Source organism: Ammospiza caudacuta, chromosome 9 (genome assembly GCF_027887145.1).
Source record: "Ammospiza caudacuta isolate bAmmCau1 chromosome 9, bAmmCau1.pri, whole genome shotgun sequence".
Lineage (NCBI taxonomy): Eukaryota > Metazoa > Chordata > Aves > Passeriformes > Passerellidae > Ammospiza > Ammospiza caudacuta.
The window spans coordinates 12,927,466-12,939,839 of record NC_080601.1 but is presented as its reverse complement, the minus strand read 5'-3'; the positions used below and the strand labels follow the sequence as shown (position 1 = coordinate 12,939,839).

The 12,374-nt window shown below is 50.0% G+C and overlaps 3 protein-coding genes across 3 annotated transcripts in view; 2 read left to right on the top strand and 1 right to left on the bottom strand.

Moving 5' to 3' along the window:
• Window positions 1-4,731: 4,731 nt before the first annotated feature.
• LOC131561606 (bcl-2-binding component 3, isoforms 3/4-like) lies at window positions 4,732-5,307 on the bottom strand. The gene has a single exon (XM_058810966.1). It carries the CDS (start codon window positions 5,305-5,307, stop codon window positions 4,732-4,734), a length of 576 nt encoding a protein of 191 aa, XP_058666949.1.
• A 45-nt stretch (window positions 5,308-5,352) lies between these two features.
• SLC18A3 (solute carrier family 18 member A3) lies at window positions 5,353-7,592 on the top strand. The gene has a single exon (XM_058810804.1). The coding sequence runs from the start codon at window positions 5,353-5,355 to the stop codon at window positions 6,937-6,939; it is 1,587 nt and encodes a 528-aa protein (XP_058666787.1). The 3' UTR covers window positions 6,940-7,592.
• Window positions 7,593-12,058: 4,466 nt separating this feature from the next.
• The window catches only part of CHAT (choline O-acetyltransferase), a 31,582-nt gene continuing 31,266 nt past the window's right edge, over window positions 12,059-12,374 (top strand). Inside the window, exon 1 of the mRNA XM_058810965.1 lies at window positions 12,059-12,121. Coding sequence (XP_058666948.1) covers window positions 12,059-12,121 — 63 coding nt within the window. The remainder of the gene's footprint in view (window positions 12,122-12,374) is intronic.

The following is a 12,374-nucleotide window of genomic DNA, read 5'->3' as shown; positions in this document are numbered from 1 at the left end:
AGTTCATACTTAGAATTTTCTCCTTCACAATAATTTTGTAGAAAGGCATTATAAAATTGTCAGATGCCTGAGCTTTTCCTGACAGTGAAATTTTACTTAAATAGTTAGAAGATACAAGCTGACTTGTATCCTGTCACTGGGATATGTCACTTACAATACATCTTTTAAACATATATTTAATTATTTCCCAAGATATCTGCCTCCCCATTTAAGTCAAACATTCACATTCAATTCATTCTGCTTTGGACAAATGAATGTCTTTGCAGATCACCAGTCCAAAATATCTGACAGGATTTTGATATATCTTTCTTCTGTAGTCAGCATGAGGAGAATGTCCAGCATGATGGAAATGCACATTTAAACAGTCAGCAAACAAAATTGCCAATCTGACAGCAGTTTTAAAGCCCAAGAAACTATTTGTGAGCATGTGGAAGATGTGTTTCCTGCTATCACAGTTATGAAAGGCTGTTAAGCAATGAGAAATTTGATTTGGACTGCAGCAAAGCCCCAAAAGTTGAGCTAGTGGAGAAGGATGTTAAGAATCAGGAGCATCCAAACATTCTTTCAGCTCCTGTTCCCTGCAAAATTGGATCAGAAATGAACTTGAGGAATCTTGGAGCAAGGATAGATTCTGTATTTTTACAACTGAAAAGACAAAAACCAGGATAAGTTTGGAGGAAAATAGACTTTTGTTCTTGGTTGCTTGAGAACATTTTGACAGCCTTCCACAAAAGAGCAGATAAATACATGACAGGACAAAAATGGTGAACAAGAACTAGGAAGAGAAGCAGTCATTGGGAGAAACAGCATCTTCCCAGATTTTATAGCTGCTTCTTGCATCTCAAAGACCAAGGCCACTTGTCATCCCCATGTAGTCTGGGACTAACACAACAAATGTTTGAAGGACATAAAGAAGAGAAAAAGTGGTTTCAGGTGATGCACATGGTAGACATAGGCTTAGCAAGAACAAAACAGGAAAAGAAATTTCAGAGTGAACATCAGGAAATTATTCAGTCCCTGAATTTTATGGGACAGATAAGTATTCTCTGAGAGGGAAAGTGGAAATTCCATTCACTGAGCTATTTACATGTTCAGAAATTACTTTGTCATAGGGAATACCCTGTACTTTTAGAGTTGGAAGATACACTAGCTTTCTTTTTATTCTAAATGAAGAACTGTTTATTACAACTATCAAGAATATCAACTATTGCTAGAACTGACATAAGTTTAGACACAAATCCTTGAATTGCTTTTTCTCTTATTTTCCCTGTCTTCAGCTATTTTCCTTTCTCTCTAAGCACTATTTCCAAAGAGTGAAGCAGCATGAAGTATGGGTGTAACATTAATTTTAAAAACCCACCCTGATCATTTTACCACTCCTCAAAGAATGACAACCATTAATAAAAATCAGTTTTCCTATTGAACAAAGCTTTTACTGAAGTGGAAGGGCACACTTTCACGTACAGCCTCCATCCCACATTTCACCTGTATCACACAAGAACTTTTGACAGAGTTACAAGACACGTGGTCTCCCCAGCAGGCTGTGCCTGGTGGCTAATCCTGCTAACCACAAAAGTACCAATGGTTGGAGGGGCTAAGGCTTGTCCAGCCAGAACTGCCAACGAGCCCAGCTGGAATCCAAAGCAGGTCCAGGGCCACCAAGCCCTGCCTGGCATGTCCTTGCCCAGTGCTACCTCATTGCACCACCAGCCACTGGCAGGACTCCCTCTTTCCTCTGCTCTCCAAAGCTCCTCTGTGTGCTTCACGGGCTTCTGTCTGTACTGTGTGTCCATCTGCCTTGGCAACAAAGGTTTTAGAGCTCAAAAGGAAGAGCAGGAACCTCAGCTACTACTGACATACAGGAGTATGTTAATGGATCATGCAGAATACCTGCTGTTTGCTCGACAATTACATTCATGACAAGAACTTATTGGCTGCCATTTGACAGCCTCACCATTTTCTGCACAAAAATGCATTTGAAATTAAGTTGTTGAAAATGGACCTTACCTTCTATCTCTTCCATTTTCCTCTACCACACTTCTGAAGATTGTCACATACTTGTCAAAGTAGGTGAGCCTCTCCTATTTGGCAGAATCAGATTAGCAGGTCTTCTAATCAAAAAAGAAACACGTAATTAGTTCAGTCCTAAGTGCTAAAAAGTATTGCCATATCCTGAAGAGGGCAAGCTCTCCACTGCAGACATTAAGTACTCAGACTATTAGGAGTATTAATATTTTGCAGACCTGGAGGACTCTTAAATCTCTGACTCATTGTGTTTGGACACCTCATAGCAAAAACTTTTTCTCCTGTGAAAGAAAGGCTCCTAAGGATGCACAATTAACTCAGTTCCATTCCTGACAGCAGAGTGCATCACAGCAGTTGTTGCTTCTCTCTCTCTCTCTGTAAAATAGCCCTGGTATAGCATCAAAAACAACTGTCATTTCAAAGCACAAGGACTATCAATTCAGCAGGTAGCAGGACAAGCAAGAGCAGACTGTACACAAGGAATTTTATCTGTTTCACTACTTATCTATTTATTTTGATCTTTGGAGAGAAACCTCTCTCATTTTTCCAAAATTCCCAATGTAGGTAGGTCTCCTTTTTAAGCTGAGTGTTAGAAATGTGATCAACTGGTCACACTAAACCCCACTTTACCCTTACATTCAATTTAAACTGGTACCATAATCAGATATAAAGGTTTGTATACTCATATATGTTATATATTTTCTAGGATATTTTCTGAAATCTTGAAGATCCTGAGTATTATTTCCCTTCCTGAGCCATGGGCTCTTTTAGATTCAATAATAAATTCCTTTTTATTGCCAAACAGTCATCCTGAGCTATTTTTCCTTCATCTACAGCCTCTAGAACAAAGGAAGAGGTAGAAGTCCTGGTGCAGTCATCCCTGTTCTTTACACAGACCCAAAATCTTCTCTATCTCCTTGATATTACAGTGGCTTTCCAAACCCGCCTGTTCTGCACTGGAGGACAAATGAAGTACATCACCTTCTCCGCATTCCTCCTCTCAAACTAAATAATTGTCACATCTCTGGGCTTTGGGATAAAAGCACAAAATTTTAAAAGTCATCTCATTTCACCTTAAAGTCCCTTCCCAAATATAATTATAAATTTCTAAGCCAAACACCAGGGAGACATTTTTAACTTTAATTTACAGTGGGTCCATCAACTTTGACCACACTTGAAGGTACATTTTCTCCCCATTAGTTCTGTCTAGTCAAAGAAGCTCACGTAGCGATGACGCATCTCTTGCAGATAAGGGTATCCGCTGATTTGATTTACTAAGGAAGCTAAATTTATTATGCAACATTTTACAAGTATAATTCTGCTTTCTCTTGATGGTAATAAATTCGATATCAACTCCCATGAGACAAGAGAACCAGTCCTTTTATTATCCAGACATGACCCCCAGAGCCAGATTCCATTTTAGAGACGGGAAATGACCATATCTCTGATTAAAAGGGAAACTTTAATCAAATAAAGTGCCTCATCAAGCGAGAGCCAAGATTCCAATACTCCTGACTGCAGCACAGCAACGATCCAAAGTCATATCTGCCCCCAACCCATTACCGCCTACCGCAACGTGATATCCATCCCAAACAGGAGGTGCATCCTTCAGCCATTTCCTCAGCATCTGGGTAACTGCTCCTCCCATGCTCACAGTCCTCTGCAGAAACGTTCTCAAGAAGCTACCCCAGGGTTTGTTTGAGGAATCAGAGGAGGATGGACTTTGTCATGTTTAGTTTGATTTTTTCCCAACTAAATCAGTCTCACAGGTGACAATTGACTCCGTGCAGCCAAGTGCAGCAGCCTTGGCTTTTAGCTCAGCACCCTTCCAGTTAGACTCTTCTATTCCTTCGGACACTTTCCTTCTACACCCTGAAATTACTTTTTGAAGCATTTAAGATAATGGCTTATTTAGAGTCCCAGGTAAAGAGCTTTATCCCGATTGTTGTGGTTCATTTCTGCAGTTTTACAGTGACAATGATAACAATGATAATGTGGATGTCTAGAACGATTGCTATTTTTAATATTCTCTAAGGTTCCACTTCTGTGTAAGCACAATTAGATCTGTATGCTACTCCATGCAGGGATCTATCTTTAAGTGTTTCTGGCCATCTAGAATGTTTTCCCACGACAGAGCAAGATACAGCAACTGACAGATAAATCATCTCCCTTTCAGCTGTGGAAGCCCGGCTACGCAAGCAAATGAAGTTGCCCAAACTCCACATCCACTCAGGAACGGCTCGGCTGAGAGACGGGATTAGTTCATACAGCCCTCTGCAGAGATCCTCCTTGGATCAGCCCACACGTCATTTCTGCTACAGGAGTACAGATGTGCTGCTTTGTGCTGAGGAGTACCTCTCAATACCAAAGCCTCTGCACCGGGTCAGGCCCCTTGCTCCGCAGCTCTTCCAGTGCCGCACTGGCCCGACAAAATGCGGGCAGTGTAACACAACAGCACTTGAGGATTATTTCCCGGGCGTTTGTCTGAGTGTCACAAACACGCTCGCACGCAGGAAGACTGTTACTGTATTGCTCTCTGATTTCCAATGAAGTTTCCGTGGTCTCACGCCCGCCCTGAGGTGGGGGGCTCAGCCCAGCCCTGCCAGCCCCGTTCCCATTAGCTCAAGTCTCCCCGAGCGCCCCTACACCCGCCGTCGAGGGCGGACCCCGCCGCGTGTCGGAGAACAGCCCCGAGCAGCTCTCGGGTTAGACGGCGGCAGCGCAGCGGCAGAGCCCGCAATCGCTCGCCTCCGCAGGGGAGCCGGGCGCCGCCGAGGCAGAGGGGACGCAGGGCTGAGAGGACACCGCCCGGCCCAGGGGGAAGCAACGGAGAGCTCCGGGAGGCTGCCGGGGAGCCGGGCTCGCTACCAGGGATGCCCGGGCGTCAGGGGCCAGCCGCGCCGTCGAGTCCCCGCCTCGGGGGCGGTGCCGCATCCCCACCGCCCCCCAAGGCACACCCCCGGGGCGGAGAGCCCGGACGGCACCCCCGCCCCGCAGCCCCCTTACCGCGGCGGGCAGGGCTCCGTCCCCGGCGCGGTGCAGCGGGCGGGGCGGGGCGGGACGGGGCGCGGAGTGCGGGCGGGCGAGCGAGCGAGCGGCGGGGCCGGCGCGGTGGCGGGGGCGGGTGGGGTTTCCGTGCGCGGCGCTTATTAGTGTGGTGATGGAGGACCGGCCCCTCGGAGCCGCCTGGCAGCGGCGGCGCGGGCTGACGGCAGCCGCCCGGAGGTGAGCGGCGGCGGCTCGGGCGGCCGAGGCGGCGGGGCCGCCCCCGCCGTGCCCCATGCGGGCGGCGGGGCGGCGGCGGCGCTGAGGGCATCGCTGAGGGCGATGTCGGAGGCAGGGGGCGCGGGCCGGGCGCGGGCCGCCGTGGAGCGGCTCTCGGAGGCGGTGGGCGAGCGGCGGCGGCGGCTGGGCACCGCCATGGGGGAGGCACGGCGGCAGCGGCGGCTGCTGCTGATGGTGGTGTGCGTGGCGCTGCTGCTGGACAACATGCTCTACATGGTCATCGTGCCCATCATCCCCGACTACATCGCGGCTATGCGCGGCGGCGGGGGCACCGCCGGCCCGTCCGCGCCCGCGGGGGGCAACGGGAGCGGCGGCGGCAACCGGAGCCTTCTGCCTGCGCGGTACCCGCCGGCCACGGGGACCAACGAGGACGTGCAGATCGGGGTGCTGTTCGCCTCCAAAGCCATGCTGCAGCTGCTGGTGAACCCCCTCAGCGGCACCCTCATCGACCGCGTGGGCTACGAGGCACCGCTGCTGGCCGGGCTGGCCGTCCTGTTCCTCTCCACCGCCACCTTCGCCTTCGCCGAGAACTACGCGACGCTGTTCGCGGCGCGCAGCCTGCAGGGGCTGGGCTCTGCCTTTGCGGACACGGCCGGCATCGCCCTCATCGCTGACCGCTACGCCGAGGAGCCGGCGCGGAGCCGCGCCCTGGGCACGGCGCTGGCCTGCATCTCCTTCGGCAGCCTGGCCGCCCCCCCCTTCGGCGGCGTCCTCTACGAGTTCGCGGGCAAGCGGGTGCCCTTCCTGGTGCTGGCCTGCGTCTGCCTCCTCGACGGGCTGATGCTGCTGGTCCTGGCGCCGCCCGGTGGCACCGGGGCACGGGCCAACATGCCTGTGGGCACCCCGATACACCGCCTCATGATTGACCCCTACATTGCCGTGGTGGCAGGGGCCCTGGCCACCTGCAACATCCCCCTGGCCTTCCTAGAGCCCACCATCGCCAACTGGATGAAGGATTCCATGGGGGCTAGCGAGTGGGAGGTGGGCCTCACCTGGCTGCCCGCCTTCTTCCCCCACGTGCTGGGTGTCTACGTCACCGTCCAGCTGGCTGCTGCCTACCCACACCTGCAATGGTTTTACGGGGCCCTGGGCATGGCCATCATCGGTGCCAGCTCCTGCTTGGTGCCCGCCTGCAGGAATTTCGGGCAGGTCATCATTCCCCTCTGTGGCATCTGCTTCGGCATCGCCCTGGTGGACACAGCCCTGCTGCCCACCCTGGCTTTCCTGGTGGACGTGCGCCACGTCTCTGTCTATGGCAGCGTCTATGCCATTGCAGACATCTCCTACTGTGTGGCATATGCCCTGGGGCCCATCGTGGCCGGCCAGATTGTGCACACCATGGGCTTTGCGCAGCTCAACCTGGGCATGGGGCTTGCCAACGTGCTTTATGCCCCTGTCCTTCTCCTCCTCAAAAATGTCTGCCAAATGAAACCCTCTCACTCGGAGAGGAACATCCTCCTTGAAGAAGGACCTAAGGGACTCTACGACACCATCAAAATGGAGGAGCGCAAAGGCATGGGCAAAAGCCTCCAGCCAGCGGGCGAGATGGACGAGAACGGCATGGGCTCTTACCACAGAGACCTGAAAGGGGTGTCTGAGGAGGACTCATCCGACTATGAGTACAGTTAGGTTCCCCCATGCGGCCCAGACCCAGGAGCAAGGAGAGACCTGTGGGAGAGACGCAAAGCGGGGGGAGGAAAATGTTACTGCATTATGTTTCTGTACTGATGTGCAATATCTACAGTTTAACCTTTGTCATGATGTAACGGCTTTCTTCTAGACTTACTTTGAATCGGTATTTCCCTCAGCATTCCAGCAAAGTGGAGGGGGTAGGAAATGGGAGATAATACTGAAAAAATTATTGGAGTAATCATTAGCAGAATCTGAGGGGATCTTTCCAAAAAAATGCCAAAAAGAAAACAAAAAACCCAACAGCTTTATAGCTGGGGTATAATTGTGCAGTGTTCTCAAACTGAAACTGTGTGTGACATACTGTATATCTCTGTAAAAATTACAAGAAAAGCAAAAAAGTATGTGTAAAATTTCAAATTGTGTATTCAGGGACTTAGTAAATCTTGTGTACATATACTCAGACTTTCAGTTGGTTTCCTATATTTAAGAAGAGCAACAGCTGTCTCATTTCATTCTTCCCTGGGAATAAACTGAAGTATTGTACCTTTTTTTCTCTCTTGTGCTGCTCTCCGGTAAGTGCAATATGCTGTATTATGTTGAAGTCCAAGTTACAAGAATAATATGATCTGAATAAACAGAATTGAAGGGGATTGATTGTCTTTTGTTTTGTTTTTGAGGGCTCCTTGAGGGAGGGAGCTGGTTGTGCTCAGTGTAACCCCTAAAGTAACAATTTCCTAGAGCATAATTCTCATTAGCTACCAAAATGGCACAGGAGAAAACCCCAGTACAAAATGTTCTCATTCATTCTTCACAACATAACGGGTCTGAGCACACATCGCTCTGCAACCCTGCTACTGCTTGTTTAAAAACAGCTCCTTGAATTCTCATGTGAATTCAGTTTTAGTTCCCCACAATAATGAATTTCAATCTTCTAATATTTAAAAAAATACATCTCCAGCAATTAGAGGTACAATACTGGAAAGTGACTTTCTCAGTGCTAAATGCTGCCCGAATTAAAAAGCACTCACCTCAGTGACTCGACAGGGATTAAACAAAAACAAAAAATGGGTGAAATGCTTAATTCAAACATTTGCAAAGAGTGGAAACCTTCGATCCATTCACAAGGGAACAAGACTGCATAATTTGCCCTATAAATTTCTCTTAATATAAAATAAAATCGTTTCTTTTAATTTTTAACCCAATAGGAAACAAAAATAATTATTGGTAATCGCAAGAGGGGTGCAAAGACATTTACAAGCGGTCATAGCACCTATTAAAGGGCTCCCGCCCGCCCCGGGGGATCTGGGCGCCGCGGAGCAGCGGCCGCTCGGTTCCGCTGAGCTGCGCGGGACGCGCGGCTCCGCAACTCCCGCCGGGGCGGTCGAGTCGCTGCTCAGGCGGCGCAAAACTCATGAAGACAGCGGGATGGCGCTTTGGCACGGGGGTTCGGCCAAAGAGCAGCGGCCACCGTGGTGGGAGGTGAGACCCGCTTCCCTAAACCGCAGCCGCTTCTTTGTAGTAAGCGGCAATAGCGGAGCTAGGCTGCCGCCCCGGGCCGCTGCTGCCGCCGGACCCACGGCAGCTCCTGCAGAACCCGGACTCCTCCCGGGACCGCTGCCGCCCCGTCGCGGCTTCCTCCCCTCCCGGCCGTGATGCCGGCAGCCACTGGCAGCGCCGCCCGCCCGTTCGGCCACCGAGCTTTCAGGAGCCGCAGATGCCCCACGGCGACAATTCTAGACACTGGCGACAACCCCTGCGGCAACGCGGGTCTGAGGGCACAGCATCCCCTCGGGGCTGCCCTCGCCGCTGCCGAGGCTGACCCCGACGGCCGTAAGAGCTCCGGCGAGCCCGGCTGTGCCCGCCCGCCCTCGGGGGACACGGCCCGCCCTGGGCACAGCAGCCGCTGGGCACAGCGGGCGGGCAGCAGCGCCTGTTGCGCGCAGCGGGAGGGGCGGTGGGGCCGGCCCGGGCCGGGCCGGGCGGGGCGGAGCCAGCGGCGGCGGAGCTGAGCCGCCCTCCGCACGCCCCCACCCAGAGAGGACCTGGCCGCGGAGAAGGCGGCGGTACCTTGGACAGAGCCGCCGCACTCGCAGAGCCCGCCCGGCGGCCGCTCCGGAGCTCCCCGACGAGCAGGTAGGGGCGGGCGGGCTGCGCGCCCCGCGCCTGCCGCTGCCCCGACGGCGCGGCTGCGGGAGAGCCTGGGGACGGGAGAGCGGGAGCGGGGCCGGCCGGTCCCGCGGAGCGGAGCCCAGCGAGCTCCCTTCGCCAAATTCGGCGGGTTAGGCGGCACCCACGGGGCCGGGCGTTTTGCCGCTGCCCGAGCGTCCCGCCGAGACGGGCGGTTCGGGAGGCAAAGGGCTCCTTCGGGGCTGAGGCTTGGGAAGGGCTCGGGACGTGCCGGCAGCCTCCAGCGGAACGTGAGCGCTCCCCGACCGCTCCGGCGCTGCCACGGCCCTCAGGGAGCTCACGGCCGGCGACAGGGCGGCTCCGGGCTCCGCTCGCAATGTCCACTGCCGCGGCAGTGCGCGCTTCTCACGTGTACTCCTGACAACGCATTCATTCCTTAACTTCAGGCATAGGTTCCTGAAAACTTTAAAGCTTATTCTCCTGATAACACTAAGAGTGAGGATGAATGGATGGGGACTGAATGGATTGCCCTAACAACACCATATACTGCAAGCTGCCTCCCAAGTCCATCATGTCAGGAGAACTCAAGTATAAGCACATGGGCTTATTTTAGTCTTCCTGTGCTATCTGCTAACAGAGAGATCAGTGCCTTTTGTTAAGGATTTGAGTTGCTGCTTTGAGCTGTGGGGAAGGCCACCCGGCTCCCCAGCCTGCTGTGACTCGCAGCCACCGTGCTAAGCCGCTCACCCTGGCCCTCCAGCTAAGCCAGCTGTAAATAAAAACAGCTAGGATTAATTTTTTTTCTTTTTTTGCCTAATAACTTTGACAACGTACCTCACAGCTTTCTAGAGAGCAACTTTGAAGTCATCTTGAATTTCTGCAGGATTTTCTCCTGTGTCAGTTTTCTTGTCCTTTATTAAGCAAATACAGGATTGGGTGTGATGCTAAGCTGTCAGCACTTGAACCAGAGACAAAGCCTCCGTTCATCCCCGCAACAGAGAAAAGCACAGTTTAGGCTACCACCTCCAAACTCTTTATCACACTGTTTTTACAGATATGCAGGGCTGTTAGTAGTAGCACTTCCCAGAGACACTGAGCCAATATAAACTTTTAGTCAGCGTGACACCATATTGCAGTTTGACAAAAAAGAATAAGGAAAGAAAGAACAAAATTCCCAGCAAAAAGAATACCAGCAGGATTTTTCCTTTAAGGGAGTACAGTTTGAGGGGCTCTAAAGACAAAATGGCTGCTCTGTATTCTGAATGCAGGTGGGGGGCTGAGGTCAGCCCATAACTGGGCTAGCCAACAGTCTGCCAAGAGTTACAGGATGTGCATTATTTGAGGTGCTTTGAACCTGTGTTTTAGGAATAGAGTGCACAGCTAAGTGATGAGCCCTGTGCAGCACACGAGGGAGAGTGGAGCAGTGCAGCGAGTTAGTGTGGCCTTTCCTTGAGGGACATTATCTCTCACCTGGGTTGAAATTGTAAGCAGATGACAGATCAACACGAGTTTGCTGTGTGGCTCATTGCAGGGCCCCAGGGACATCTCTCAACCTTATACAACCAATTCCACAGCACATGGCCCCACTGACAGCCAGTGCAGGACGGGATCAACACAAGGTGTCAGTGACCACATACACATTGGCAGAGCCATGCTGAAGCTGCAAGGCTGCAAAAGCCAAGCTAATTCCTCAGCAGAGGAATAATCCACAGCCATCTCTGCCTATTGCTAAACAAAACTCTTCAACTCACTTTCATGCGCTGTAGAGTATAATCCCAATTGTTCTTAAAAGCTGTTGTAGAAATAATTTCAGTGCCCTGAATGTAATAATTCCAAAGATTACAGAAAAATATTATTTTCTACATAGTCAACACACGCTGTTGCTATATTTTGCATACACACAGTGCAAAGTAATTAAAAGAAAACCAAAAACCTCTAATCCATCAAGACCTGACTGAACACAAAAAAACTCCCTCTGCTTTAGCTGTACTTATGTACTGTCAGAATTGAAGGACAATACTTGGTGTGATCACTAGTAGATCAGAAGAAATATGTGTGTCAGATAGCCTATTCCTGCACAGAAAAGGAGTGAAGAAGCATCTTTAGAAGTGAAACCAGAATAAGCACAGTACCAGAGAGAGATGAGTGGAAGTACTTGCTCTGTCACAGATTACTTCTGTGACTTTTAGCAGGTTAAGCCATCTCCCTGGATAAGTATATGCTATTTGAAAGACTGCTCTACAAAACAGTTTAAACCCAGGGTACAGCACCTCTGTCAGTCCTCCCACTGCCTTCACAGGCAGGCTGACAGGGTTCCCCAAAGCACTGGTACCCTGTGAGATTCTAGGCTGCAGAGGGGAAAGGCACATCTCCATCAAGCTCCTTTTTACATCTTCTAGCACAGCACCTCACTGTACCCATGGAGCAATGCCATGAAAAATACATTTAAAGGCTGTGGTGCTTTCATATAAAATGGTAAGGGGAGGAAATACAAGATTATAATATAGAAAACTGCAACATGACTATTACCTGTGTCTACATAAGTACATTCAAAGAAAAGTCCCCTCTTTCCTCCAGCTAACATATAACAGTAATACAAAGCATGCAGATTATGCCACAATAAATTGCAAAGTAGATTACAGTGACAAAATAAACCATGCTGAGAAGGGACCTTTTATGAGCATCAGATAGTTCTGAATAAATAAATTTATAGCAAAATGAGACAAACAGAATGTCAGAGCAATCTCCACAGGGCTCAGTTTAGCTACTTTAAATGTTGTACTTCTATTTCTCTTCAGGTTTGCATTCTGAAGCTTCTGTGTGTGTTTGCACAGGGAATACTCCCCTCGTACATTTTGGTTATAAATAATGGGTACTGACAGGACTTTAAATCTTTTCTATTTCCAGAACTGAGGCATCAGGCTCCCTAAGTGCCCCCAAGTGACTTCAATTTCTGTCCTCAACGAAAGATATCAAAAGAAATGCAGGAATGCCTGACTTAGAAAAAAACATGCAGAAGAACGAGAAAGATACAGGCAGTAAAGATGAAAGAGTAAGTAACTCTTTCTGGGAAAACAAAAAGGAAAAATTACTTAAGAACTTTTAATTCTGTAAATTAATATCATAATTGTAACCCAAGCTCTGTTCTAGAACAAATTTCTTCATTTCAGGGAACACCAGTTATCCTGCAACAGTTTATAGCCATAAACCTTGATCTAACACTAGTGCTTCTCATATCCAAATAAACTTTTTCTCCCAACATCCTCTGAAGAATTACAGTAAATTAAATATTATTATACAACAAA